The sequence below is a fragment of the Balaenoptera musculus genome, chromosome 3 (genome assembly GCF_009873245.2).
Source record: "Balaenoptera musculus isolate JJ_BM4_2016_0621 chromosome 3, mBalMus1.pri.v3, whole genome shotgun sequence".
In the NCBI taxonomy this organism is placed as follows: Eukaryota; Metazoa; Chordata; class Mammalia; order Artiodactyla; family Balaenopteridae; genus Balaenoptera; species Balaenoptera musculus.
In genome coordinates this window covers 169,207,179-169,233,804 of record NC_045787.1, presented here as the reverse complement: position 1 = coordinate 169,233,804, position 26,626 = coordinate 169,207,179, and the positions used below count along the sequence as shown (strand labels likewise).

The 26,626-nt window shown below is 61.4% G+C and overlaps 1 protein-coding gene across 6 annotated transcripts in view; it reads left to right on the top strand.

The window, feature by feature from the left end:
• PIP5K1C (phosphatidylinositol-4-phosphate 5-kinase type 1 gamma) overlaps nucleotides 1-24,275 on the top strand; it is a 75,420-nt gene extending 51,145 nt beyond the window's left edge. For 2 of the 6 annotated variants that reach the window (XM_036845758.1, XM_036845759.1), the window contains exons 16-17: nucleotides 1,073-1,193; nucleotides 5,619-5,932. In XM_036845758.1, coding sequence (XP_036701653.1) covers nucleotides 1,073-1,193; nucleotides 5,619-5,621 — 124 coding nt within the window. In that variant the 3' untranslated portion in view covers nucleotides 5,622-5,932. Of the gene's footprint in view, nucleotides 1-1,072; nucleotides 1,194-2,624; nucleotides 2,703-5,238; nucleotides 5,323-5,618; nucleotides 8,444-10,391; nucleotides 10,654-12,990; nucleotides 13,478-16,104; nucleotides 16,201-16,667; nucleotides 16,814-17,584; nucleotides 17,748-17,833; nucleotides 17,949-21,200; nucleotides 21,394-21,908; nucleotides 22,032-22,121; nucleotides 22,403-22,882 lie in introns of those variants that run through there. The other 4 variants (XM_036845755.1, XM_036845753.1, XM_036845756.1 and 1 more) reach the window with 4 other exon arrangements.
• The last annotated feature ends 2,351 nt before the right edge of the window (nucleotides 24,276-26,626 follow it).

The window sequence follows — 26,626 nt, the reverse complement described above, 5'->3', positions numbered from 1 at the left end:
CATGGACACTTGGGAGAAAAGTGTCTTCTCTGTGAAAGGATGGAAAGTTCTTTACAAGCCTCTTCTGTCCAGTGTCTTGATTGGTGTCATCGGTTCCTTTACATCCTTACTTGCCTCTTGTCTGTTTGGGCTGTTTAATTCTATAATTGCCTTATCCAGTTCTTCTTGCCTTTCCCATAATTTTTGCTTTATATACTTCTTAGAATTTCTGTTCTATTTCTAGAGACTTTACTTAGCACTCCTAGCACACATTCCCAGGTGCACTTTGCTATTATTTCACACACAAGCACCATTTCCTGCCACTGTCAGCTTTTTTGCCATTAACTGAAGTGTCACGGTGGGAAATGTCATTCAGTCTTTGCCCCACAAAACAAGTTGCCCTCAAACGTGACTGGAGAACCAGTTCTGCACGGTTACAGGTGCTCTTTCTTCTCAGAACTCATCATTTCATCCAGGAGGTGAAATTTAGTCACCAGTCACATGGCCGCCAGCCGAGGCCTCGGGCATGTTCCTCACCTTCACTCTGAGCCTCAGTTTCCTCATCTGTAACACAGGACAGCAGCAGCATCCCCCCTTCCCCAGTGGAAGTTCAGTGGGTTCATTCACGCAAGGCCCTCAGACAGGCCTAGCACCTAGTAAGTGCTCAGGAAAGAGAAGAAAGAGGTTCTGGCCCCTCGGGGGTAGGTGCCATGTGTCCCCACTTTACAGACGAGGAAACTGAGGCTCCGAGAAAGAACGTGGTCCTCCTGGCTGCCCAGCAAGTTGAGTGGTGAGGCGGGGATCTGCCCACGGGCGTGCACCTGAGCAAATAGAGGGGGAAGGGCCCGCCTGCTCGGGGGCGGGCACATTGTTCCCTGGGCCGCAGCAGTGCTTGGGGGTGCTCTGTTTGTTTTGTGCGGGAACTAGACCATGTCAGACAGGATGCATCCCTGCAGTTGGACTCCCCGCGTCGGTGGTCTCTGTGATGAAGGACGGTGCGGAGCAGGGAGGGCCCTGGGGTGCGGGCTGGAGAAGGCGTGGGCTGTCCAGAGCACCCCCAGCCAGGACTCCCGTGTCTTCCCCATGTCCCCAGGGAGGGGGCGTCCCCGGCCTGTGCCTCTGCCGCCGTCGAAGTGGAAACTGCCAGCCAGGCCTCCGAGCCCGCCAGCCAGGCCTCAGACGAGGAGGACGCGCCCGCCACAGACATTTACTTTGTAAGTCCTCCCGGGATCCCTCCCGTCGCCGGACCCTCCACCACCTGTGCTCACACGTGCACACACACGCACGTGCCTGTACGAACCCATGTGTGCTTACACCCACACCCGTTCACACACGCACACCCTGCTCCCTCACAGGCTCGTGCTGACACATCGCGCACACAAGGCGCCTGTGCACACCTGCACGTGCACTCACACTCAGGCACACAGGCACACGTGTGTGCTCACCTTTCAACTCTCAGGGCCCCGTGCCCGCCCAGCACGCTCACACTCAGGTGTTGGGGAGCACCCCCGTCCCTTGCCATCCAGCCCAGGCCCTCCTGCCCAGGCCTCATGACCACATCTGGCCACGAGCCAAGGCCCTGTCTTCAGTGGTGCCCCGGGAAACATCTGGAGTCCTCAAGTGCTCAGCCCCGCTGGCCTGAGGGGAGGCCCAGGCCCTGGGTCCCGGGGCAGCCCAGGCCGGCCATGGTGGGCTGGCATGACGCGCACCTTCTCTCTCTGGGTGGTGGGTGCGGAGGGTGGGCTCCGTGCTCAGGGAGGCCAGGGTCCCGCCGAGAGGGGCAGGTGGGCTCCACGCTGCCGACTTCACAGGATGAGGACGCACAGCTGCTCCTGGACGAGGTGGCGTCTGTCAGAGTAGGAAGGGGCCCTGCCCCGGGGACCCGGGACCTCTCTCCAGAGCTGGGGGTCTCCTTCCCCACACACCTCCCATGGGCGGGCAGGGAGCTGAACCAGGAGCCTGGGTGAAGTGGGTGCCCGGGGGCCAGGGAGCCCCCGACAGTGGGTCCTGGAGCCATCTCCCCTGGGTGGCCCCGCTCAGGGATCACATGGTCCCAGTTACAACAGAGAGGGCCAGACACGCGCCCAGCCGCCCGTCCTCTTCCCGGACCTTCATTCTCACCTCTGACCCCCGACCCTGCCCCAGGAAAGTGAGCTGGGGCCTGCCCCCTCCCCGGCGCTGGGCCTTGGGGCCTGTTTGGGTGAGCTTGGCCCTCCCGCTGGCATCGCTGCTTTATAACTAACACCGACCTCTCTGCTCTCGGTCCCCGAGCCAGTGCTGCCAGAACACGGCCCTGCCTGGCCTGGAGGGTACCAAGTGCACCCTGTGTGTCCCCCCACCTGCCGTCAGCTCCCGCCGGCGCTGGTTGCTTCCTGCTCTCTGGATCTGTGTGGGAGGTGGCCCCTGGGGCCGTGTCCTGTCATGTGCGTCAGGGTCCCGAAACCCCCACGTGGGCAGCCGGGCCCCACGCGCAGCAGAGAAGGAAGCCAGTGGGACCCCCGCCCACACCTCCTGCTTGGCCACCGGCTCACCTGCCCCTCCCGGTGCCCTCCCTGCCTGACCGCCTGCCAGATCCCCGTGGCCTCATCCTGTCACTTCATCCTGTCCTCTGTTTGCTTCCTCCCCCGCCCACCCGGCCCACCCAGTTCACCGATGGGAGGTACTGGATTTACTCTCCCCGGCATCGCCGACTGCGGGCCGTGACGCTGAGCTCCTCAGGGACTGTAAGTGACCATGGCAGGCCTCCAGGGAGCCCAGCCCCGCCCCGCGCCGTGGGCAGCAGGGAGCCACAGGTCCTGGCTGTTCCTCTTCCTCTGAGAAGGGACTTGGGGAAAATGTCACTGTGGCTGAGGTTGGCCGCGCTGGCCCGTATGGGGCTCTGTGCTGCAGGCATCCCATGGGGACGTTGCTTACTCCCCTCCGAGGTGGGCGTCACTGGGCCTGCGGGCACACAGCTGGGGCTCTGGGGGCTGGCCTGGCTGTGGCAGGGTCTGCATCTGACCCCCAGCCCCTGGCTGCTCTTGCCCCTTGTCCCAACCCTCCCGGGTCAGGGACGTGCCAGGTGCACTGTTCCCACTTGTTCAGACCTCGCTGCTGACGGCTTCCACGGGGTGTCTGTCCCCTGAAGGGGGTGGCCTCATGAGTCAGCAGAGGGACTGCAAAGCCAAGCTCTTAATTGCAGGAGAAAGGAGCTGGTGTCTCCATACCCATTTCACAGATGGAGACACCGAGTCCCTGGCTCTCCAGGGAGCCCATGAGAGTGCAGGGTAGACACAATCTGGATCCCAAGCTTCAGGCACCTGTGTGTCTAATAAACACTTATCCACCCAGCGTGCCTGGGATGCTGTGGGGATATTGTGTAGCGGTGGCATCGTTAGTGCTTGTTATTGTCATTGTGAGCAATAAATGGGGGCCCAGAGAGGCCAAGTAACCTCCCAGAGGCACACAGCACTCGAACGGGCAGGACAAGGCAAAGGCCTAAAGCGAGACTTTGTGTTCTCAAGATGAGGCCCCTTGGAGACCACACTCCAGCCCCATCAGCAGCCCCTCTGAGCGTCACTGGGTGTCGGGCACTGCCGGGCGAGCCTGAAAAAGGGAGACCGCTTCCACAGCCCTCCCGCCACACTCGGTCCAGTCGGGGATGCTGCTCCCCAGAGATGGTCCCAGAGTCGGGGACACGTGGCCCACAGGGGCCTTGGGGTGGGGCGCTGTGGCAGACGCTGCCTGGAGGGGGTTTGACCCGGACTTTGAGAAACACGTGGGGTGTGGGGAGGCGGAAGAGGAAGGGCGGTCTCAGCTGGAGCACCAAAGAGGCAGGAGCCTGGAGGCCAACGGGAGGAGAGGGAGCGGCAAGAGGAAGGCCGGACCCTGAGGCCCGCCGTGCGGGGCAGGCGTGCCCTCGGCCCGACTTCCGTGGGTCACCCGGGGCCGGCTCCTCACGGGGTTCCCTGCGTGACCCCCGTGTCGTCCCCACTCTGAGCCCAGCAGGGCAGCCACCCCAGTGTCAGGACCTGCTGTGGCCCCAGACAGGCCTGGCCCCGCCCCCCGGGCTCCCAGGTGGGCAGGGAGCCAGAGGGTTTATTGCTTTGTGACCCCCTGAAGGAATGAGCGGGGCCCGAGCTGGGGTCTCGCCCTGCTGCCCCAGACGCTTTGTGCGAACCCCTCCGTAGGTGGACACGGGTCTCGTGGGTGCGTGGCCTGGGCCCACACGGGTGCCGGGACGGCCCGGGAGCTGCGGGGAGGGTGGGGTGGAGCAGGTGCAGAGGCGGCCGGCGGGCCCCGAGGGCAGCAGGGCAGAGGCTGGTTGCTGGTGGTGCCCCAACCCCGCTGAGGAGGGGTGGGGCTTGGGGTGCCATGGTGGGCTTAGGGGCCATGGGACGCCCAGGGGGACGCGGCCAGGACAGGTGTGTGCTCTGGTGGGGGGTGGAGGTCAGAGGCTGCGGGGGACGTTGAAGGAAGAGAGAGAAGAAGGCGGCCGGGGGAGCCCCAAGAATGTTGTGGTGGTGAGAGCAGACCTGGGAGGGACGAGGGGGCCGGAGGAATGTATGTCCTCCCCGCAGTGGGACCCGGATGGGGACCCCTCCCTAGACGCAGCTGGAGGAAGAGCAGCCTGCGGCCCCTCGGCAGCCAGTCCCCGCTCTGCCTGTCCCCAGGCCGGGACTTGGGCTCCGCTGCGCCCCCGCCCCAGGACAGTGACCCCGGGCTCTTGGAGCGGGGCAGGGAGGGCTCTGCTGCTTGCTCTCTGGGTGGCGCCTGCCTGGGTCTCCCCTGTGCAAACCTGTGTGTGCCGGTGCTGAAAGTCTTCCCGGGTCCGGAAATGGGCTCCCCCCGAGTCCCCACCACTCAGGACCCCCAGCAGAGGGTCTCCAGGGCGCTGCCGGGCTAGGCCGGAGGTCAGGGTGCCACGGGGCGGGTGGTGGAGAGCAGAGCAAGCCAAGCCCCGCCCGCCCTCCCCGCCTCCCGCTGTGCCGGCCCTGCCTTGACCCCGCTCACCGCTTCCTGCTGCCCGCCCCACCGCGCTCTGGCCACTCAGCCCCAGAGGCCCGGCCCCCGGCCCCGCCGAGCCCGAGGGCCATCCGGGTTGGGGCAGGTCCCCGTCAGGGAGAGGGCAGCGGGGGCTGAGCCGCCCACCCGTGCCGCCTTGGGGGCCCCCTCTTTTATTTCTGTTTCTTCCTTCCTTCCTGTCGCCTCTGTCGCACCTCCTCGCACCCTGCTCTTCTTCTGCGCCCTTCCCGCACGTGCCGCCCGCCTGCCCTCCAGCCCACCGATGAGAGGAGCTGGGTGTACTCCCCGCTTCACTATAGCACGCAGGCCCACCCCGCCTCCGACGGCGAGAGCGACACAGTAAGTGCGCCACGGCTGGCCAGCCGGGCCCACTCGGGGCTCAGGCCCGTGGCCTTGGCCAAGGAGGGCCTGAGAGCCTGGCCTCCAGGCACCCTGGGACCGACAGGGAAACTGAGGCCCAGGGCGGGAGGGGCAGTCGGGCTCTACCGCGCGGGGGCCTGTGTCCAGCCCTCATGGCTCCTGGGGTCCCTGGCCCTCGGCATCAGCTGTGGGACCCGACCCGGCCAGGGGAGGCCCGGTGGGTGTGGGTCCGGCCCCGGCCCACCATGGCCTCACCCGCGCCCCTGCCTCTGCAGTAATTCCTATGCAGGCACTGACGGAGCCGAGTGTCCGCTGCTGCCCTGGCTGCTCCCTGGAGGTGCTGCCCACCCGCTCAGCCCAGAGCTCGGGAGACGCCCGCCTGGCCGCCGGCCCTCGCCCTCGCCCTCCCCTCGACAGCGCCGACGCTCGGGCTGCAGCGATCCCAATCCGGGCGGCTCGCCTGGCCCCGGCTCCCCATCAGCTCCCTACGCCTGATACTGTGAACCCTCCGTTTCCGATCATGTATTTATTGGGGGCCCTTGTTCTTTGCACAGACATGGCAGCACACGTGTGTGTTTTTTTAGAAAAAGAAAAAGGCCAAAAAAAAAAACCACCACACAATGGAAAAGAAAAAACTCCATTCCACTGCACTTCTGGTTCTTTGCTGTGCTTGCATGTGTCTTGCTGAGGGAACCAGGCCCTAGGCTCTGGGGACCTGCACCCCAGTGGAATCCATTCCAAGTCCTGGCCGCGATGGACGGGCCCCTGGGACAGAAGGCCCGCCAGGTCCCCAGGGCGCCACTGGAGGCCTTCCACCGCGCCTGCCAGGTGCTCTTGGCTCAGGGTTTTGGGCCAAGAGCCGGACACCGTCCTTGAGGGTGGCCAGGCGGTGGCTGGGGGCGCTCTCCACCCTGTCACCCCTGCCGTCGCTCAGCATCTGTTTCCCACCACCCACCTCCCCGGTGACCTTGAGCGGGAATCACCAGGTGTGATTAGAACCTCCATGTGGACGCAAGGCCGCCCCCTCTCGGTGGAGCTCAGGGCCGTGGGCTTACCTCTCCTCCAGAAGACAGGCCAAGCTGGGAGGAGGCGGCTGGGCCCTCAGCCCACGGGACTTCCCGAGAGCCGTGTCCTGGAGCAGAGCCCCCCAGTCAGGTGCCCGGCCTAGAGGACCAGACTCCCTTGAGTAAGAGGACTGAGCTGGGCGTCCTCTCTCTTTTTGATGGTGGGGGCACCTGTGCCGATTGAAGGACAGAAGAAATTCTCGGTGAAAAACAAGTTTTTTTTTTTTGGATGGTCATCTTCAGCAGGGCAACCACTGCTGGGCCCAGAGCCCCACAGGGCGGCCGCCAGGGGCCCCTGCTGTGTCCACAGCAGGCTGCTGGAGCTGGCAGCTTTGCAGGGTCTCTCCCGCCTCTGGAGAGGGACACATCGGGGATGGTTTCCCCTGGCCTGCCCCGCCCTGCGTGGGAGGAGCTGCGAGCTAGCGTGGAGTGGAAGTTGCACCTTCTGGGAAAATTTCTCCCCACCTTTGCCTCCCTGGTGGAGCCTGAGACAGCTGGAGAACCCACCGACCCAGGAATTTGATTTTTTGAGTCCATTGCAAACTGCGTACACTGCTGTCCTCCTGCTCGGCGGGCCCCTCCTCACCTCCCCGGCACAGCCCGCTTCGTGCGCCTGGCCGGAACCTGGTGTCTAGCTGCGCCTCTCCTCCCTGGAGAACCGGGCTGCGCCCTGGGGGCTCTCCCCGCGCAGGGCCGCCGGGGACAGTTCAGCACGAAGCAGCTCTGAGAAGAGGACCTGTCCGAACAAGCCTGCGGGTGTCCTGGGCTAGAAGCAAAATAGCGTCCTCCCCTCCTGTCCACGGAAGGTGTGTCCAGACTCCAGAACGTCCTCGCCTGGACTTCACACGGGCGCCCTCTGCAGCGCCTGCCCTGTTCTGCGCGGGGGGAGGCGGGCTGAGTGGGCAGAGGTCTGAAGGGGACGAACAGGGACTGCTGAGTCGCCCAAAAGCCGACCGGAGTCCCCGCCCAGGCCCCCAGAGGCCGGGCACAGAGACACTGTGTCCCGTGGGGACCACCAGAGCATCAGGCCCCACGTCCAGGGCGCCCTTAGCCAGCTGGAGCTGCAGGAGCTGGGCCCCTCAGGCTTTCCTGAGTGAACCACGGAACAAATGCACCAGTGGGATGCTGACTTGGAGAAATTTGCAAACCTGGTGATCAAGACGTTTTCATTTTTGTGCTAAGTCATGAACACCCCTTTGAAGGCCCCCTTTGTGTTAGTTGCATTCTTTGTCCCTTTTTCAGAGAACTGTCACACGAATGCAAAGTGGTCTGCGGACTGGGCCGACTGGGAGGCATGTGCTTATGGTCAGGGCAAGAGTAGGAAGGCAGGACCTTATTTATCACGTGTAGTGAACTCGTGGCCTTCCCCAGACCCCCAGCAAGGAGGGCCCTGGACCCACCCAGCTGTCGCCCCCACCCCGCCCCAGGATGGAAGTCTGCCGATTCCTTTGTGGCGATGTCCTGGTTCTGTCGCAGCTCGTCCCTGACGGCTGCTGTCACTGCGAAGGTGGGCACAAATGTACAAATGAAAGGCGTGTTCTGAGACTGACAAGGTGGAACCTCCGGTGTGTCCCCTGCTGGCCTCTGGCCTCTGCCTCCTCTCGCCCTCTCCCTCCACCACCTGGCTCAGTGCAATACTCCCGTCCCACTGGGGCCCCCTGCCATGGTACTGTCGCCACAGCCCCTCGGTCCCCACCCTGGGACGAGCACCCTTGGCCACCTTCTCTGGTGGTTCAGTTGCATCGCCTGTCCCCATCCCAACCCTGTTTTTATGGCCGAACTGATTTCCAAACACAAGGAAACTGCAAACCTTGTGTGTCTTAATTCTCACCGGGGGTTCTGTGTGCTCAGCCCCCATGGTCTGGTGTGTGACAATCCGGGGCACAGCCTCCTCGGGCACAGGACGCCATCCCGCTCAAACCCAGAGCCGTGGGCGCCTCTGTAACCGCAGCCACTGCTGGTCCCGTAACACTCATATGCAGCCCCGGAACCCCAACCCCCAGCCCCGCCGTCCCCCCCCCCCTTTTTACGTGGAAGAGATCTCTCTAATAAATCGGGTAATAAGCATCAGCCGCCTCTTTGTCTCTCTGTGCGTTCCGGTGGTCTGAGTGGGAGTTTAAGGACTGACTTTGAAGGAGAGCACAAAGAAACCTTAGTAAAAATCAAAATAATTAAATAACAACAACGGACCCGAATGCCTTAATAGTAGTGAGTTCCAGTTCAACTCGGAAAAACTTAAAAGCTCACATCAGTGCAACCCAGCTGGAAGGAACAAACACTCCCCAGAGTTTGTATTTGTTCTGCCAGAGTCTCTCAAATTGAGTAATGCATGGACCCCTTTTAAGGGGAAAATATTTCTCCCGGACTCCCAATTTGAGAAACACTGCATTGAAAATAAGATCCTGTCTGTAAGCAAGCCCTTGGAAAACCCAGTTTTAATCCCAGACGCAGACGGCTCGTCTTGTTTATACACAAGACTAGGCGATAGAGAATGTGCTCACCTTACGTTCAGAGATGAGTATCCAGATACGCTCAAGGATGCATCGTGGGCTTCCCTGGTGGCGCAGTGGTTAAGAATCCGCCTGCCAATGCAGGGGACACAGGTTTGAGCCCTGGTCGGGAAGATCCCACATGCCGCGGAGCAACTAAGCCCGTGCGCCACAACTACTGAGCCTGTGCTGTAGAGTCCGCGAGCCACAACTACTGAAGCCCGCGCGCCTAGAGCCCGTGCTCCGCAACAAGAGAAGCCACCGCAATGAGAAGCCCGCGCACCGCACTGAAGAGTAGCCCCCGCTGGCCGCAACTAGAGAAAGACCACGCGCAGCAACAAAGACACGATGCGGCCAAAAATAAATAAATTAATTAAAAAAAAAAAGGATGCATCTGCATCAGAAAAATCACCAGAACAACCCACATCCCATGACAGGCAGTCATCAAGGGTTCCCTTTGCGCCACCACCGCCACCTCGGCACCAAGCAGAGCATACAAAGCTAGCATCTAGGGTGGTGTTAGGAAGTTGTATCATAGGATAAACATTTAAAGTATTAAGTGCCATTCTCTGGGGTGGGCTGGGAGAGCTCAGAGCAGGACTTCGGGGTCCTTCAGATCTCCGGGCCTCCATTCTTGCCCCTTTGTGGTCTTGCCCCTGCCTGCCTGCCTGCCTGCCCTGAAGGGACCCCACCTAATGACCCCTTTCATCCCTCCCTGCTCAAAGCCCTCTTACGGTTCGCCAGCACCCAGAGGACAAAGCTGGATCACCAAGTTCAAATCCCAGCTCTGCACTGCCTCATTGAGGGCGGGAGTGTTACAGTGACTTTCACTCTCTGAGCCTCAGTTTCCCCCCTATAAAATGGGTTAATGGGGAACTTAAGGAGTTATCCAAGTTTTGTTTTGTTTTTTTATCTTAGCCCCTGAAACACACAGGTATTATTGGCGGGTGGTGAAGCATGATGGTGACTCTCACAGAGGGTCAGCCCAGCATCTAAGGCTTTTCAGTCTCCGTCCCAGCTCCCACCCCTCGCCTCCTTGGGCAGCCTGAACTCTCACCTGCGGTCTTTGAGGCTTCCCCGCTTCCACAAGCCGCGAGACCTCGCTCCCGGGACACGCCTCCCTTGGCTACGCCCCTAGACCCCGCCTTCTCGACCCCGCCTTCTCTTGATCCCGCCTCCTAGGCCCCGCCCACGCCGGCTCCAGTTCCTCTCTGGACCGGCTTCTTGGTCCCGCCTCCCCAGGCTCCGCCCCCTCACCGTTCCTGGTTCGCCCTTGCTCCGCCCACTGCTCCTTTGGCTCCCTAAGGCTCGAGGACCCACCTGCGCCTGCCCCCAGCACTGCCTGAAGAACGAATCCCCAGCCCTAGCGACAACAGTCCGGCAGGAGTTCATTACGCAGGCCACATTTGAGGACGGTGGGGAGGTTATGGGAGGGTCGGGATCCCCGCGGGATGAGCAGCGAGATGGGTTCCTATCTCCCTGCTCAGGCGTGGGTGGGGCAGCCAGGCACGCGCCGCGATCGAGGAAGGCCCCCGGCGCAGGTCCCGGATATTTGTGTTCGCGCCGCCGCCACCGTCCCAGCCGATGGGTCGAGGTACACGCTCGCGCTCGCGGTCGGCTGGTCGCAGGGGCCGAAGGCAGCGGAGCCGGAGTGGGAGTCGGAGTCGGAGCCGAAGTTGGAGCGGGAGCCATGGGCGGCGAAACCGACGTCGCCGGGACGACGAGGGGCGGGGCAGGCGGAGGAGCTGGGAGCGCAGGTAGGGTCGCTGTGTGAGCCGCGCTGGGGGTCCGGCTCCAGCCCTCGGGGAGCTGGGAGACCCCCGAGTTAGTCAGGGAGGGCTTCCTGAAGAAGGGGACGTCTGAGCACGTCGGGGTTAACCAGGCAGCAAAAGGAAAGCGAGAGGCGTTCCAGGCAGGGCGCCTGGTGGTTGGAAGTACAGCAGGAGGCGCCGTGAGCGAGGCGGAGGGGAGTCGATGAGGTCATAGAGGAAGCGGGAGACCGGATCGTGCGGTCTTGTGTACCGTGGTGAAGGATTTGACTATTATTTGGAGGGGAGTAGGGAGCTGTGGAGGATTTTGAATCAGGGAGCGATGTGGTCTGGATTACTTTGCAGAACTCCTGCTGGTTTTCGCGTGGAGAAGGGACTGAGCGTGTCGGCAGGAATGACACCAGGGAGGAGGAAGATAGTGCAGCTGTCCAGGCAACAGATGATGATGGCCTTCAGGAGAGGGAGGCTGTGGGGAGGTACAGTGGGAAAATGGATAGATTTGAGAGGGATTTCCGAAGTAGAGGTGACAGCACTTGCCAATGGAGGTGGGGTGTGAGAGGGAAGAACTGTTGATGGCAGGTGGCAGGACTCAACTGACTCCTGAGACTTGGTGCTCAGCCTCCCCTCAGCCCGCAGCCCTTTTCTTCTGGAGATGGGGCACCTGGCCAGACTTGGCTTGAGTCTGCTCCAGCACAAAGGAACCAGCACCGTGACAGGGACTGACTCGCAGACCTGCGTCCTAGTGCTGGCTCAGCCCATAACTGGCTGTGACACTCAGGGCAGTACCTGTCCCCCTGTCCCCCAGATTTCCTCATCTGTGCCTTCAGGATCTCCACGGGGCTTCTCCAGGCATGCGCTGTCTCCCATCCCTCCAGCCTGTTCTCCACACCATAGCCGGAGTGACTGTTGTCAGACATAGCTGATCACCTTCTAGGTTTGAGAAGGTGGCTTTTCCTTTTGCGTCTCATAAGATCATTGCCATTTAGGAATTCCAGGAAGGTATAAGCAGAGGAAATAGTAAAGAGATGGTTTAAACCAGGGCTTGGCAAACTACAGCCTGTGGATCAAGCATAGTTTTTGCATGTTTAAACGGTGAGGAGAAAAAAAAAAAATCAAAAGAATAGTATTTCATGACACGTGAAAATTATTTGGGTTGGCTGAAAAGTTCATTCGGGTTTTTCCATAAGATGTTATGGAAAAACCCAAACAAACTTTTTGGCCAACTCAATATATGAAATTCAAGTTTTGGTGTCCAGAAATAAAATTTTATTGAACAAATTTATGCCTATTTGTTCATGTACTGTCCGTGGCTGCTTTTGCACTACGACAGCAGAGTCGAGTAGTTGTGCCATAGACGCTCTGGCTCTTAACAGAAAAAGTTTGCTAACTCTGGTTTCAGCTCCGGGCCTTGATGTTTTAACATTGGTTCACGTGTAGTGGTAAATCTTGTTATTATCATCTAGTGGTTTCTAAGATTTTAGTTATTCACAAGAATCAGCCACCCTAGATATTGTAATTAGAGTCAGTGTCATTTATGAAGATTTGATCAGATTTGCAGTCTGTATTTACGTATTTGAAAATCAAATAATTGATTTTCATGTTGTAGATTCTTTGACGTGAGCTTAATAAGTGGAGCATTTGACAAACTAAAGACAGATTTAGTTGCTCAGAGGCCCGCAACATTAAAGAATCTATCCCCAGGATTCGTACGGTGCCTTCCCTGCTCGCAGTGCCCTTCCAAGGCTCTGTATTCCCTCCAGTCTTACTCCAGTTCACTCCTGCCCATCCTATAGGACCAGTTAAACACCATCTTCTCCTGTAAGCCCTCCCTGGACACCTTGGACAGCGCTGATAGCTCCTGCACCATCTGGCCCCAAGCCCGCCTCCCTGCCTTCCCCTCCTCCCTCTCTCCCCCTCACTCACTCTGCTCCAGCCACACAGGCCTGCCTGCTGCTTCTTGAATATGCCAAGTGAATTCCTGCCCCAGGGCCTTTGCTCTTGCTGTGCCCTCTGCCTGGATCACTGTTTCCCCAGATCTCCCCCTAGCTCCCTCCCCAACTTCCTCCAGCGTTACTTCCTCAGAGAGATCCTCTCTGACCTCTCCACACCCTAATGCTGCATCACTATCTTGGTAGCTCATGGTACCATCCAGTGTCACACTGTGTGTTTGTTGATGTGAAGGCAGGGACCATCAATGTTTTGGTCACTGCCATGTCCCCAGAACCTAGAACAGCTCCTGGCACCCAGCAGGCGCCCAGTAAAGGGCTGTGGGATAGATGGCTGGCCAGCAGGCAGCAAGCAGAGCTTTGCGGGTTCCCTCCGCAGGTCGGATTCGGATGAGGAGCGGTGGGGGCGGCGGCGAGGCAGGCAGAGCCGGAGTCCCCCGCCAGCCCACCGGCGCTCCCAGGACCGCTCCTCTCAGTCCGACTCGGGTGACGAGCGGCAGCAGCGGCGGCGCCGATGGGCCCGCCAGTGGCAGCAGCGGACACACTCCTGGTCCCCCAGCTCCTCCGCGTCCAGCTCCGCGTCCCCGGCCCACTCCCAGAGCCCTCGGGAGGCGGCGGCAGTCCTGAGCCAGCGGCGGGGCCTGCAGGAGCGGCTGCGCCTGCGCGAGGAGCGGAAGCAGCAGGAGGAGCTGCTGAAGGCCTTCGAGACGCCCGAGGAGAAGCGGGCACGGCGGCTGGCCAAGAAGGAGGCCAAGGAGAGGAAGAAGCGGGAGAAGATGGGCTGGGGCGAGGAGTACATGGGCTACACCAACACCGACAACCCCTTCGGTGACAACAACCTGCTGGGCACCTTCATCTGGAACAAGGTGAGCCCGAGGTGGCCGCCGGCCGTGGCCCTCAGTTCTGCTCGCGTTGCTCGCCAGGTCTTCCTGTGCTTTTGCTGGGTTTTGCTTCATGAACTGTTTACAACTTATCTTCAGAGACGGTGTTTAGCACTCCCAGCACACGTGCCCAGGTTGTACCTGGCCATCGAGAGTGTATTTTTACCCACACGTGCACACACACTGGCTCCGGCAGCTTTTCCCACGCTGTCTCTTGCGGTGTACAGTTTCAGGCACTCTGCCCACAGAACCAGCCTAACCTCAAGACAGGTTCTCAGCGTCACATGCCCAGGGTGGGATTTCACCTCAGAGCTGTCACCTCATCCTTGAGATGAAAACTACACGTCAGGACTTCTCCTGCGGTCCAGTGGTTAAGACTCTGCGCTTCCACTGCAGGGGGCGCGGGTTTGACCTCTGGTCTGGGAACTAAGATCCCGCATTCTGCGCGGTGCGGCCAAAACAGATAAATAAAAAACTAAAAAAAACACAGAACTACACACCAATCCCTTTCCCACCAGCCGGGGCCTTGGGCACTTGGATTAAAACAACACAATTTCCCTCGCAGTTCTGGAGGCCAGACGTACAAAGTCAAGGTGTCAGCAGAGCCACGTTCCCTCTGGAGGTTCTAGGGGAGAATCTTTTCTCGCCTCTTCCAGCTTCTGGTGGTTGCCCGCCACCCTTGGCTTGTAGCTGCATCACTCCAGTCTCTGCCTCTGTCGTCACATGGCTGTCTTCCCTCCGTGTCTGTGTCTTCACGTGGTGTTCTCCTCTCTGTGTCTCTGAGTCCAGAGTTCCCTCGTCTTATAAGGACACCAGTCACTGGACTAAGGCCCAGCCTAGTCTGGTACGACATCAACTAATCACGTCCGCAGAGACCCTGTTTCCAAATAAGGTCATGTTCCCGGGTTCCTGGGTTGGGACGTGGACATATCTATGTGGAGGACAAATTCGACCCGACACAGCTGTGGGGAGGGTGAGAGCCGGTGGACACAGGCAGAAGCCGCCGTATCTCCCGTTGTCTACATACGCTCTGAGCTCACAGCACCTCAGGGCCTTTGCACTCACCATTCCTCTACCTGGAGCACTCCCGAGCCTTCCCCATGGCTGTTTCTTCCTCAACCTTCAGATCTCGGCTGATGTGTCCCTCTTCTGAGAGGCCTTCCTGGCCCCCTTGGTCCCCCAGGTCCCCTGCGTTCTTTATCAAGGCATTGCTTCTCCCTTCCTAGTGCTTTATTAACAGACGTGAATCATGCGCCTGCCGGGTGCTGGGTACCGTGTGGGCCCTGCGCATGCGTCAGTGAGCGACAGACAGAGATGCCTGTCCCTGTGCGGCCAGCAGTCTCAGGGGAGGCTGGCTGTAAATAAGTCATTTAGCTGAGTCCGCAGAGGAAGGCGGGGGTGGGCGAGGCGGCTGCAGTTTAAACACACAGGTCCAGAGAGGTCTCGTTGCAAAGGTGACATCTAAACACACGTCCCACTTTATGGCATGTAATTCCTGCGGACTGTGAGCTCCACGGGGCAGGCTCTGTCCCAGGCGCTGGCACGCAGTCGGCCCTCAGTAAATGTCGAATGGGTGAGCGGGCCTCGGGGCGTCTTGAGAAGCCCCGGCCCAGCCTCTGAGGCCTCTGTAGTCGGGGGAGGGCGCTAGACGGCCCAACTGTGTGGGCGGTGTCACGCATCTTGTCCCGGTGTCCTCGGGGTGCTGGGCTGGCAGAGTGGGCAGGCGTGGTGTTGGCCACGAACATGCCTCTCCGGGCCGGGCGTTGGTCGAGGGCTCTGTGCCTGAGTACGGGCTCTCCCCATCCAGGCCCTCTGCGACTGTTCTGTGTGGCCGTAGAGACGAAGTGCGGTCATTGTCATTGTGTGGCGGTGGCCCCAGGCCGGGCCACCCCGTGTCACCCTGGGGGCGCGTTTTTCTGTGCACAGGGGCTCCTGGAACGACCCTCGGAGCCGGCGGAGGTGACAGGAGGCATGGGTCTTGGCACCTGCCACCCACAACAGTTGTGAGATGACTTGGGAGGGGCGAGGGGTCTCCGGGAGCCTGTGCCCGGGCCCCTCCATCAGGTGAGGACGCAGACAGGGAGGAGCCGCTCTCCGTGCTCGGGGTGCCCCGAGGGGTCTGTGAGCGGGGACCCCGATGAGTGTGCTTTCAGAGTCCCCCTCTCGCTCAGCCGCTGGTTCCGCCCCTCCCCATGGCAGCTGGGGGTCTGACCTGCTGAGAGCCGGACACCACCCAGCCGGTGCAGCCAGGCTTGTGTGTAAAACAAGAGTCAGCAGCCCCAAGTAAGACTGTCCCGTGTGTGACATGGTCGAATTCTGCAGAGGTGGGGCTGCCTCTCCCCTGTATCTCGGCACACGGCTCGGGGCAGAGGGCGCCCCACGATGCTGGAGTGTACTGAACCGATTCTGCAGGCGAACGGGGGGCCGCATCTTCCGGTGGAAGTCGGGGTGTGGCCGCGGGCAGGTCGCTTCTCCCTCAGCCTCGTGCTCCTCGTCGGCAGAGCGGGTGCTTTGGTCTGGTGGATCCCCACCTCGTGGACCAGCAGGTGGTCCCGGGGAGGGCGGCAGGAGGAGGCATCTCTGCTCAGCGGGCGTGTCGTTGGCCCTTTCAGGCCCTGGAGAAGAAGGGGATCGGCCACCTGGAGGAGAAGGAGCTGAAGGAGCGGAACAAGAGGATCCAGGAGGACAACCGGCTGGAGCTGCAGAAGGTGGGGCGCCCCGGGCCACCCTCCTTCCCTCCGGAGGGCTCCCAGGCTGGCTCACCCTGGCTTATGTCAAGGGGGACCTGATAGGCTTACGTGGAGAGTCCAGGGGACATTGGCTTCAGACACGGCTGGATCCAGGGGCTCGGGCAGTGACTCCAGAGAGCTGTTTCCCCCCACCTCGGCTCTGCTGGCCTCTGGGATTTATTCTAAGACGCTCCCTGCTGGGTGGCCAAAGTGGCCCTGGCTGCTGAAGGCTGCTGTGTCTCTAGCAAAAAGAGGGCTCCTTCTGCCACAGGGTGTGTCCAGCGTTTCAGGCATCCCCGGACTGATTCCTGTGTCCAGGGCCAGCCCGCTGGGGCCAGGCCATGGGTATGGTCCCACCCCGACCCTAGGGAACCCCACAGCCTGACAGGATGAAGGCACGAGACCCCCCTCGTCCGCTGGCCGCTCATCTTCTCGTACGCCCCCAGGTGAAGCAGCTGCGGCTGGAGCGGGAGCGGGAGAAGGCCATGCGGGAGCAGGAGCTGGAGATGCTGCAGCGGGAGAAGGAGGCGGAGCACTTCAAGACGTGGGAGGAGCAGGAGGACAACTTCCACCTCCAGCAGGCCAAGCTGCGGTGCGCGCGGCTCGGGCGCCCTACCGGCCTCCGGCCGTCCCTCCGGGCCCGGACACAGGGAGCCCGGCCTTGCGCCCACGTTGCCCCTGGGCCCTCGGGTTTCCACCACCGCCTCCTCCTCGGGGTCCCTCCTGACTCCCTTTTGGGCGCTGCTTTCCGTCGCTTCCTTCATCGCGCCTGTCTCCCCAGGGGCCGGGTGCCAAGGGGACGCACGAACATGCTGCTGAGTAGAGGGTGCCGGGTGCCCTGCCATCCCCAGCCCACGGGGTGGTTCACTCAGCAGCCTCGTCTAGAGTCAAGAAAAGTGAGGCTCCTGGGGTGTTGAGAGTTGCCCGAGTTCACACGGGGTGTGTGAGCTCCAGGCCCGGCCCCCTTCTCACCTTGCTGCCGCGCCAGCCCCCAGGGGCTCAGACCTGCCTGGTCACAGGGCTCCCTGGGGTTGGACCAGGGTCAGCCTCTGATGCATGTTCCCACACGCAGCACTGAGGCTCCAGATCTTTCACCCCGGGTGGGCCTCTCTGACCCTCTCTCCCCACCCACCCCCTGCTCTTCAGACCCCCTCTCTCCCGTCTCTGCCCCTTACAGGGCCTGTGCCTTCCAGCTGACCTGTCTTGCTCCTCCGCTTGATGCCTCCTCTTCCAGGAAGCCTTCCCTGACCACCACCCACAGCAGGCCGGGCTCCTCCCCTGGCTCCGGTCAACCCCCGAGGGCGAGGTCTTTAGGAGGGTGGACACAGCCCCGGCTCTGACACTGCCCCCTGCTCCCCGGCAGCTCCAAGATCCGCATCCGGGATGGGCGGGCCAAGCCCATCGACCTGCTGGCCAAGTACATCAGCGCCGAGGACGACGACCTGGCCGTGGAGATGCATGAGCCCTACACCTTCCTCAACGGCCTCACGGTGGCCGACATGGAAGACCTGCTGGAGGACATCCAGGTATGGCCCTGCTGCGTGCCCGGCACCGCCGCTGCCACCCCAGCCCCGGGCGTGCCTTCACCTGCCGTCTGCACCTTCACCTCCAGGTGTACATGGAGCTCGAGCAGGGCAAGAACGCGGACTTCTGGCGGGACATGACCATCATCACGGAGGACGAGATCGCCAAGCTCCGCAAGCTGGAGGCCTCGGGCAAGGGGCCAGGTAATGCAGGCCGGGCCACCGGAGACACACCGGGCTGTGCCCTCGGGGATGCACCTCTGGGTCTGGTGGGAGCCTCTGTGGGTCGGGTGGCTCCACAGAAGAGGCCTCGGCTTCCTCTCTGGGGTCTCCCTGCCGGGGGCCTGTCTGCGAGCCACCAGGGGGCAGCACTGGGCAGCGGGGGCAGCGGGTCCTGAGCAAGGCGCTCTCCCGTCCCCGCCGGCGTGACGGCTCACCCAGGCAGCGCCAGTGGCTTCCTTTAAACAGCTGCTTAGCGCTGGGCTTCCCCGGGAGCAGCGTCTGCGGGTTTTCTGTTTGGGTTTCAAGTTTTTGCGGGAGGCTCAGTCCGTTTGAGTGAGAACAGGACCTGACTGCACTTGGCGGGAACCCATGCAGCGTGGTGTGCTTCTTTAATCAACTTTTCTTTTCCTCAAAATGATTGCCTGCATATAATTGCAAGGGAGACAAGCTCTAAAGCAGGGTCTCTCCCCCCAGCACTGCTGACACTTGGGTCCAGACCGTTCTCTGTGGGGCCGTCCTGGGCCCTGTGGGGTGTGGAGCAGCCTCCCTGCCCCACCCACTCGGTGGCAGGAGCCCTTAGTCGTGACAACCGCAGATGTCCCCTGACATGGCCCAGTGTCCCCTGGGGGGGAGGCAGATTCAACTCTGGTTGAGACCCACTGTTCTAAAAGCTCGTTGGCAACCACTGCAGTCCCACCCCTCCCGCCCCCCTGAAGCCACCGGCTTTAACGACATCTAGCTCCTGGGGGCCTTGAGCCTGTGTCACTAAGCTCTCAGCTCCATCTCACTGCCCACCCATGGTGGCTGAGGACGAATGCTCTCCCTTCCCTGAGCCCGTGTAAGTGCTGTTCTCTGCTCAGTTGGGGTGGTCGGGGAGGTTTCCTTCCTCTTAGGAAAAGGAGGAGCATCCTTTATCTTGGTAAGTGGAGTTTTATTTCTCCCTACCCTTTTAGCGGGGCACATCCTGTAGTAACTTCCAGAGAAAGGAAAGGACTCTTTGCTATCAGAAATGGGTGTCCAGGGGAATTCCCTGGAAGTCCAGTGGTTAGGACTCTGTGTTTTCACTGCCGAGGGCCCAAGTTCAATCCTTGGTCGGGGAACTAAGATCCCGCAAGCCACGCGGCACGGCCAGAAAAATCCAAAAACAACAACGACGACAAAAAATAAATGCATGTCCAGAAACATCTGCTTTGGTGGCAGTGGTGCTGGTTGGGAGGGTGCTGCAGGGCCCTTGGGCAGAATGACAGCTACAGGTGTGGCTCTGGGTGCACACCCGGGCCGCCCAGCAGCTTGGCCACCTGGGGCCGGTCGGTGACCTCCCCAGAGCTTGGTTGTTCCTTGCATCGCTCGGGGTTGAGAAAACACCTCCGGGAGGATTGCGTGAAGAGGAGTGAGTACGTGGTCGTCAAGCATCCAAAACAGCGCCCGCTCTTATCATGCCACGCCTCAGCGCAAGGACCGTGGGTGGGGGATTCTGCACCACCGCCCCCACCTTCCCCAGGGGGTCTGACACCGGGAGGCTCCCATCAGGCCCCCTGCCCCGTCCCTGGGCCCTTTCTCCCCGCTCCCTCTTCCACCGCGGGTGGGTTGTCCACTGCCACCCTCCTGCAGCCCCTGCACTCGCCCCAGAGGAGGTGCCCCTTTCTGGGACCCCACATCTCTCTTTCCTGTGGTGTGTGCCCTCGCATCCTCCAGTAACTTGTAGAGAGAGGCAGGAAATTGTTGGCGTCCCACGTGTCAGGAAATGTCTTCTCTCCCCTCGGCTGGTGGCCGCGGGGCAGGAGCCCTGCCCCATGGCTGCGGAAAAGTGTGAAGGGACGCTGTGCTGGGTCCCTCCTGTTTCCAGGGCTCCCCGCATGCCTCGCCCACGGTCCCTCCTGTGGCACTTCCCTTCCCTCTCCCACTCCCTGCCACATCAGTCACCCCTCTGTCCCCTTTCCCTTCTCACGTGTTACGGTCAGGGTGCCAGATGTCCTCAAAGAGAGTGTTTGCGTTAGTCTTCTTTTGGCCTGATTTCCGAGAGAAGAGGGGGAGCTTCTTGTCTCCACCACTCCCAGAGCCCCTCAGAGGCGGCCTTCATCATTTTAAATTAAGTTGGCCCTTTCCTTTCCTTTCCCTTTTCCCTTTTCTTTTTTTTTTCTTTTTTCCCCCCTCTCCTTTTCTCTTCTCTTTGCAGCTGGGAAATCCTAACTGTACAGTAGAGCGTGCAGTAGGAAGTGGGTCCCTGGACACCCCTGTGGCCTCTCCAGTGCCCCACCCCCCTTACAATCCCCGTGGGTCCTCCCAGGGAGCATCTCTGAGGAGAAGCCTTCCCCCCACCCAAACGGTGCCACCCCCTCTCCTGAAACGGTGTCCCAGAGGGCACTCAGCCTGCACTCTCCAGCCAGGCCTGTTGGTGGACCCTTGGGTGGCATCCAAACCCAGGACCTGGCCTCCTTTAAGCAGTGGCTCAGCACCCGTGGCTTCTGTGGGAGCGGCGCCCACTGGGGCTGTCTGTTTGGGTTGTTACCACCGGTGGCTCCGTCTGTCTGAGCGAGCAGAGGCCTGGCTTCTGTTTGAGGTCAGTGCAGAATGCGGCTCTGCTTGGCCGGGTGTGAAGGGTGTCGCCGAATTGGGTTTTGGTCCCGTGATGTGTCTGCACCTGCTACAGACCGAGGCTGGGCTGCTGGCCCTGTGGGTCTGCCGCTGAGGCCAGGGCTGCTTGGGAGCCCAGGTGCTTATTCCAGCGTCCCAGGTTGGTTGGCTGGAGGGGACTCAGGTTCTTCTTGACCCTGTCTGATCAGCTGGGCTTGGAGAAGCCAGCTTTGGAGCAGGGAACACGAGCCGGTCGCCTGCCCCCACGTTCACCCAGAATCTGCGTATGGAGCTCCCTGCCCTTGGAAAGCCGAGAATCAGGCATCCAGGCCAAGGGAGCAGTCTGGTAGTCGGCGAAGGCTTCCCAGTAGAAGGGATGCTCTCGCTGAGGACTGAGGATGGCTGGGATCTAGGAGGCGGACTGGATGGGGAAGAACTTATTGCTGGTGGGAAGCGCCCACCGCGTGTGCAGAGGCCTTGGGGCAGGGCAGGGGTTGGAAGGGCACAGCGTGCTGTCTGATGAGCCACAGACAAGGAAGCCAGCCAGTGTGAGGGAGAGCTGGGGTCAGGCAGCATTGGCCTCACCCTCAGGGGCCTCTCAGTCTAGAGGGTTAGGACCTGGGCCCAGCCCCATGCTGAGCAGCCCTCACCCCACTGCAGGTGAGCGGCGAGAGGGGGTCAACGCCTCGGTCAGTTCCGACGTGCAGTCGGTCTTCAAGGGGAAGACGTACAGCCAGCTGCAGGTCATCTTCCAGGGCATCGAGGGCAAGATACGGGCCGGGGGCCCCAACCTAGACATGGGCTACTGGGAGAGCCTACTGCAGCAGCTGCGTGCCCACATGGCCCGTGCCAGGTGAGCTGGCGGGGCCTCCCTGGGAGCCACAAGCTGGGGCCCCAGCTGGAAGGCCCCCGCCCAGCCCCCAGCAGCCTGCCCGCCTTCCTTCTGGCCTCTACTTAGCACCTGGTCTTTGTTTTCCTGGGGTCAGCGGACATCACAGGAAGCCCTCAAGGCTGCTGTCCCCCGCCTTCCACAGGCCCCACACCCGCTGTGTATGAATTCTCTGCGTGCTTGGCGCTGTCATGTAAACACGGCTCCTGTCTGCCGCTAAGTGCAGTCACTTCTAAATTTATCCTCTTCCTCGCCTGTCCCCTGTCCTTTTCCAGCCCAGCCTGGCCCTTAGGTCACGCCTGCATGTGAACACCCCAGTACAGGGACCTGCCTCCTCCTGGTGTCCGCCTGTGCCGTGACCACTTGCTGCCTTCAAACTCCGGGTCCTTGCAGCAAAATGGGGGTGGGGGTCATGAGAAGTCCTTGGGGGGGGGCCTTCCTCTTAGAGTGTCAGGGTGACCACCCGGCCTGCGTTCCAGGCTCCGCGAGCGGCACCAGGACGTGCTGCGGCAGAAGCTGTACAAGCTGAAGCAGGAGCAGGGGGTGGAGAGCGAGCCCCTGTTCCCCATCCTCAAGCAGGAGCCGCAGTCTCCGGGCCACAGGTAGGCCTGGGTCTGGACGTCCCCTGCCGGGCGGCGGGACTGGGGGCCCCGCCCACTGCCCGCCCCGCTCAGTCCAGCCCTCTCTCGAAGCCTGGAGCCTGAGGACCCGGCCCCCACCCCGCCCGGGCCCTCGGAGGGTGGCGCTGCTGAGCCCGAGGCGGAAGCGGCCGCGCCAGCGGAGGGCGAGGCGGACGGAGAGGCGGTGCTCATGGAGGAGGATCTGATCCAACAGAGCCTGGACGACTACGACGCCGGCAAGTACAGCCCGCGGCTGCTCACGGCCCACGAGCTGCCGCTGGACGCCCACGTGCTGGAGCCGGACGAGGACCTGCAGCGCCTGCAGCTGTCCAGGCAGCAGCTCCAGGTCACAGGTGCGGGGCGGGGCCAGAAGGGGGCGTTGGTGGTGAACCCGCTCCCGATCCTCTTCCGCCGCCTGCTCTCTTGAGGGTGTCCGTTCATTCACCCGCTCGCTTGTTTGTTCGTTCTGGGCGTGACCGGCTGGCTGGTCCCAAGAACACAGAGGTGGTGGTCTTTACTTCCCGTGCCCAGCTCTGCTCTGAGCTCCTTACACTGCCCACTTGCCGGGGCCTTGGCCTTCCTGGGCAGCCATCGTCCCGGAACAGCGGAGAAACGGCCTCGGAAAGGCCCCGGTCCGGGGTCCCACTGCGGGCTTCTGACCACCAGGCTCTTCGGCCAACCCGGCAGGGGACACGTGGTGTTTGGTGCCCACCCGGGAGGGCGGGGGCACCGGGCAGGCGGGCCCGGGTGGGGGCTTGTGACCGGGAAAGGGAGGCTGCGTGCCGTGCCGGGGTCCCAGTTAACGCGCCCCGCCCGCCCCGCCCCGCCCGCAGGCGACGCCACCGAGAGTGCGGAGGACATCTTCTTCCGGCGCGCCAAGGAGGGCATGGGCCAGGACGAGGCGCAGTTCAGCGTGGAGATGCCGCTGACGGGCAAGGCCTACCTGTGGGCGGATAAGTACCGGCCGCGCAAGCCGCGCTTCTTCAACCGCGTGCACACGGGCTTCGAGTGGAACAAGTACAACCAGACGCACTACGACTTTGACAACCCGCCGCCCAAGATCGTGCAGGGCTACAAGTTCAACATCTTCTACCCCGACCTCATCGACAAGCGCTCCACGCCCGAGTACTTCCTGGAGGCCTGCGCTGACAACAAGGACTTCGCTACGCTCCGCTTCCATGCCGGGCCGCCCTACGAGGACATCGCCTTCAAGATCGTCAACCGCGAGTGGGAGTACTCGCACCGCCACGGCTTCCGCTGCCAGTTCGCCAACGGCATCTTCCAGCTCTGGTTCCACTTCAAGCGCTACCGCTACCGCCGGTGACCGGCGGGCCCCCTCCCAGACCCCTGCGAACTGACCGGGGGTATGGGAAGCCTGCAGCCTCCCCCGGCGGGGCCTCCTCCTCGCGGGGCCTCACTTCCTGGTGTGAACAGGGGTCGCTGCGGAGCCTGCCTCAGAGAGCTGAGGGAACCCACCACCAGGCGGGCCTGGAGCATTGACACACAGGAGGGGCTGCTGAATGGATTTTCAGAGCCCAGGGAACCAAGCAAGCGTCTCCAGACCTCAGTCCTTGGATTGATGCTGAGCCCCACCCAAGAAACAGGCCCTGCATAGCCGGGGCTCTGGGGGGCTTGCAGGGCGTTGCTCAGCCCCTGGACATGGCCGGCAGCTGCAGGACCCAGGCTCCAGGCCCTTGAGTGCATGTTCCCGGAGAGGCCATCCGGGGACGTCTGTGGTCCCCCAGCTCGCCCCTGGTGCTGGCTGGGGTCAGCCTCCGGCAAGTGGGCACGGAGGACACGTCACCGCCCGCCATCGGGTCTGGGAACATCCTTCCACAGCCACCGAGCACAGGAGCCCCCAGGGTGTGGCTGTGACGCCCCATCGGGCCTCTGGGCCTTTGCACGTCCCTCAAGGCTGAGCTCCTAGGGCCACTTCCCAACCACCACAGGGCCGCCCTCCTTGTCCCCAAGTCTCGGACAGGGGCAGTCAAGGGCCCGGCAGGTACGATCACTCACCCAGTCACAGACTGTCAACGGTGCCCCAGGCAGGCCCACCCCAGAAACAGATTGCTTTTAGCGTTTTCTTACGGAGACATTTCCAACCTCAAGTGGTCAGAAGCCTGAAGGGCTGCTGCCAGCTCCTCAGACAGCCTTGCCCAAACACCCTGTTTCATCTGGAAACATTTCCATTTCAGGCTGTTTCTCTAAAACGATTTTTTTAGGTGGGGGGGTGGGGGGGAATCTTGTTTATTTTCATTTAATTGCTCTACTTGTGAGATTGCATGTTTCTTTTCAATAAACATTTTATTTTGGAATAAGTTTAGGTTTTCAGAAATGCTGCAGAGATAGTCTAGTGTTCCCACACCCCACACTCAGCTGTCCCCATGGTTAACGCCTTACATAACCACAGCACATCTGTCACAACTAAGGCACTAAACAGCTAAGAAGACCTTTTGAAAACAACCACCACACCTAAAAATAGTCAGTAACAGCTCCTTAGGGAGCCCCTCGTAGTCTGAGGGCTTCCTCCCTCTTTGCCGCGCACCCCCTGCCTCAGCTCCCAGAAGGAGAATGCACTCCCGAACGCTCCAGGAGGTGCGCAGCTGCTCACCTAGGCCAGGGGACAATGCTCAGCGGTGTCTGGGGACATCTGTGCTGGTCATGATCTGGGGGGCTCCTGGCATCATGGGGTGGGGGCCAGGGATGCTGTTCCACACCTCACAGGGCCCAGGATGGCCCCCCACAGAGAGTAATCTGCCCCTATGTCCCCAGCACTGAGGCTGAGACTCCCCAGGCCACTGGTCATCTACCAACCCCGACTTAACAATGTCCCAGGAGCCTCTGGCTCAGCTCTGTCCTCCACTGCCCTGCCCCACCCCACACATGCTCATACATCAGTAAACATGTTCTAGACAGCAGGGCTTGGGGACTCGGCAGGGAACTGCATCTGGTCAAGGGGCACCCAATCCCCACTGCAGACCCTGTCCCACCCAGCCAGCCTGGTCCAGGATGAAGACTACCCTTTAGGGCAGCGCACAGACCACATCCATCCCCTTTGGAACCCTCCACAGACATTAGCAATCAATTGCTGATTGCCAGAGCAATCTTAGAATCCTCTGGGCAGCCACTACCAATTGATCCCTGGCCTCCTCCACTGTCATCGAGTGTGGGACAGGCCCTGGGAGCAGGGTTGAGTCGGGGGCAGAGCCGGGAGGCACTTTCGCGCCTAGCAGGGTGCTTGGTCACCAGATGGGTCGGGCCTTGTTCTGTTCTCAGAGCACGGGCTCTGTGTGGCTGCAATGGCCTGGCCTTTAGCTGGTGTTTTGTGGACTTCATGCCAGCCCTACATGACAGCACTTGTGTCCATTTGGGGAAACAGGCTCACAGAGGCACATGTTTTCAAGCCTAGAAAGCAGCAGTCAGGGTTAGAACCCGGGTTTCTCCAACCTCCCATTCCCAGCCTCAGTTTCCCCACCTGCCCCCCGAGGAGTCTTCCCAGCCCCAGCATCCTGGTTCCTCCTCATGCCCCTCCTGCAATCCGGGCAGGGAGTCCACCCCAAGGGAGGTGGCGGCTCTGAGCAGGGGGAACAAGGTGGCTGTGACCCCGACTCGCTGGGCACGTGTTTAGCCAGGAGCCCCCAGTCCGGAGGGAGGAGAGCTGGGCTCAGACGCCCTCCAGGCAAGGAGTCAGGGTAGGGCAAGGGAGGCACTGAGTCTGGGGGGCCCCAGAAGGGACACTGAAGGCTCCCTGGAGGAGGGGAGGGATGCAGGTGCTGGGCCTGGGAGGACGGGGCTGCTGGGCAGAGAAGGAGGGTGGGGCCTGCCTTGCAGAGGAAAAGGCAACAGGTGTGCCCAGGGCAGGGCTGAATGCAAGTCCAGCTGCTGGACTCTTTTCCAGGGCACTGGGGAGCCATAGAGGGTGAGTGAGTTGGTCAGGGCACAAGTTGCGTGTCAGGGAGACCCCTCAGGCAGACTGGGGACACATCACCACACCCAGCTGCCCCATGACACAGCCCTGCCCAGCATCCACCCAGTGTCCCTCAGATTGTCCCCAACCCCCATCCCAGCCTCTTCCTGCCCTGGGCTGTGAGTGAGGCTAAGAATAGATGCTCTCAAAAAAAAAAAAAAAAAGAATAGATGCTCTCTGCCTGGCTCCCACCGGAAACCACAGCCATTGGCGGGGCACGTCCTGAACCTGGTCTCTGTTCCCACCATCTGGAGCCCCCAGGCCATCTCAACCCCTCCCACGCCTCCCGTGTGCCCTTTGAGCAGGGCGGGGGGCGGGGGGGGGTGGGAAATGGAGGCCCGGAGAACCCCAGCCACCAGCCTAGGAGGTGGGGGAAGCCCAGTACTCATATTCAGATCCCACCCACACGTGGCCTTTGACACGTCCTATCTGCCCTCCAGGCCTCAGTTTCCCCATCTATAAAATGAGCATTTTTACCCCCTGCCTTGCAGAGTCGTGGTGAGACCCAGGTTAATTGCAAGTCAAGTGCACTTCTCTGATCCCTGCCCTGGCTATTTCCCAGAAGGAGCACTGTCCTTCTTATCTTGGGCCAGAGGAAGTGAGACCAGAA